Source organism: Phocoena sinus, chromosome 5, assembly GCF_008692025.1.
Source record: "Phocoena sinus isolate mPhoSin1 chromosome 5, mPhoSin1.pri, whole genome shotgun sequence".
Lineage (NCBI taxonomy): Eukaryota > Metazoa > Chordata > Mammalia > Artiodactyla > Phocoenidae > Phocoena > Phocoena sinus.
In genome coordinates, this window is record NC_045767.1 from 104,226,174 (window position 1) to 104,228,415 (window position 2,242).

Sequence of the window (2,242 nt, forward strand, 5' to 3'; positions counted from 1 at the left end):
GCAGCAAATTGGTGGACAAAACTCTTGTGGGAGAGACACCTGGCTGGCTGAAATGCCAGACCCCACACCAGAGGGAAACTGGCCCCTCTTAATCTAGAGTTATTCTCGGACCAGCATGGACAGCACCTAACCAACCATCTGCTACAATGAAAAGCATTAACTGACACCCATCCCTAGAAGCAAAATCAGGTGGGGGTGAAAGTTTTCTTTGCAAAACAAACATGGCCGTGTATACAGCTTGTCCTCCAGCAAGGCTAAGTTGAGGGGACTTGAGTATCAAGGATAAGGAATTTAAGCCATTGATCAGGGTGCCACTGGGACTAGAAAAAGAGGTGTTACTATAAATTCCCTACAACAAAAAGAGGTCTAGAGCTTGATAAGGTTACGACAAAGGTCTCCTTTTGCTTGGCATCTCAGCCAGTTCTTCCCTGATGTGCTGCAGAGAAACCTCATCTCTTTTCAGCTTTGCTCGCTTCAGTGCTTCCTGGTAGATCTCTTCTGCTTGTGCATATCGTTCTCTGTGCATCAGGATCACAGCCAGATTCCTGAGCAGCACGTGGAGCTCAGGGTGCCCCACCTGTCTCGCCAGGTCTGGTGCCCTCTGCGCGTGAAAACAGGCCTCATCGGAGCGGCCCTGTGCATCCAGGGTGGTGGCCAGGTCACTCAGCAGCACGATGGTCTGTGGGTGTCTTTCTCCTAGTATTTCTTCAGAAATCTGCAAAGCTTTTCCATTCATCCTTTGTGCCTGTGATGGCTGCTTGGAGAACAGAAGGTAGCGGGCATGGGTGTCTAGGCATGTGCCCAAGAGGAGGTGGGTGTTGGCTTTCTCTTCCACTGACAAAGTGTCTTCTGATAATTCCTTTTCTCTTTCAATTTTTTCCTCTAGAGTTGAAATGCAGAATTCATAACCAACAAGAGTCAATTCCTGTCTATTCTGAGCAGCATAAATAGTGGCCAGCTTTAGAGAGATTTCTATTATTGCATTGTCTTCCTGTTCCATGGCCCTTCCAAGCATTGTTGGTTTAAAAAGTTTTCCCACCCAATCGTAAGTGTAAGTGATGGCCTTCTTGTTATCACTCTTATAGGCAAGATGAAGAGCATCACGCAAAATTAGCTCTGCCTCTGCTGGCTCATCTTTCATGATGCACAACTGCCAGCAGTAGCAGCAGGCCCGGGCTCTGGCCACGCGGCGCCCCTCAGCACGGCAGCACGTACACTGCGGGCGCCGGGCCTCCTGCCGGCACCGGCCCTGGCCCCGCCGCCCTGCCGCAGCCGGTAACAAAAGGGTCTTCTTTAGTAATATTTTTAGTGTCAACTATAGCAGTTTTTGAATAACTTAAAATGATCTAAAATAATTATTCGTGTTTTTTCTACTCATTTCTGTGTTTAATCAGCAACGATTTAATATTAAGTCCAGAATGATACAATGAAAAAGAGCAATAAAACCATAATGAATTTATACTTCAAGATTTGTGAGGTTAGTGTCCAACCTCCACTGTGAAAACTTGGTGTTTCTGAAATGTCATCAGCTAAACATCCATGTGGCGAGTACTGTGGTGGAAGATGGTGGGACACGGGGTTACTGGGCATGGGTGTCTGTCCTCAGGTATCTGTTGGAAGGATGATGATGTGAGAGAGGAAGGTGCATGGTGTCAGGTGAGCAGCCTTCCCTTGAACAAAGGTGTCCCAACATCGACCCACAAATACAATCAGAGCCTGATCAACAGGAAGCAATCCATCTGACACATTTAGAAAACTTATGGGGAAGAAAACACTGATGAAATAATAGTCACAGGGCTTCCCTGGTGGCTCAGTGGTTGAGAGTCTGCCTGCTGATGCAGGGGACACGGGTTCGTGCTCCGGTCTGGGAAGATCCCACGTGCCGCGGGGCGGCTAGGCCCATGAGCCATGACCACTGAGCCTGCACGTCCGGAGCCTGTGCTCCGCAACGGGAGAGACCACAACAGTGAGAGGCCCGCGTACCGCAAAAAAAAAAGACATAAATAAACTGCCCTTTTTACTGTATAAACACTTAAAATGTACCTACTGCAATTGCTATAGAACTGGAAGAAATACAGTCTTTTTCTCATATTTCTTTCCTATATGATTTTTCAGAATTAAACTGTAACTGGCTCTGTGTCTTAAAATTGATCTGGCTGAAAACCTATTCATGGACTTTAAAAAACTGACTAGTGAATAATGAATTTCTAAGGAATCACTAATTGATTACAATAAAACAAAG

General features: G+C 46.5%; 1 protein-coding gene across 1 annotated transcript; it reads right to left on the bottom strand.

The window, feature by feature from the left end:
- Nucleotides 1-382: 382 nt before the first annotated feature.
- Nucleotides 383-1,141, bottom strand: LOC116753989 (tetratricopeptide repeat protein 19, mitochondrial-like). Its single transcript, XM_032632001.1, has one exon. It carries the CDS (start codon nucleotides 1,139-1,141, stop codon nucleotides 383-385), a length of 759 nt encoding a protein of 252 aa, XP_032487892.1.
- Nucleotides 1,142-2,242: the final 1,101 nt, after the last annotated feature.

Excerpts from the sequence above, each read along its gene's own strand:
- LOC116753989 (XM_032632001.1), bottom strand. The coding sequence starts at position 1,141 with ATGAAAGATGAGCCAGCAGAGGCAGAGCTAATTTTGCGTGATGCTCTT.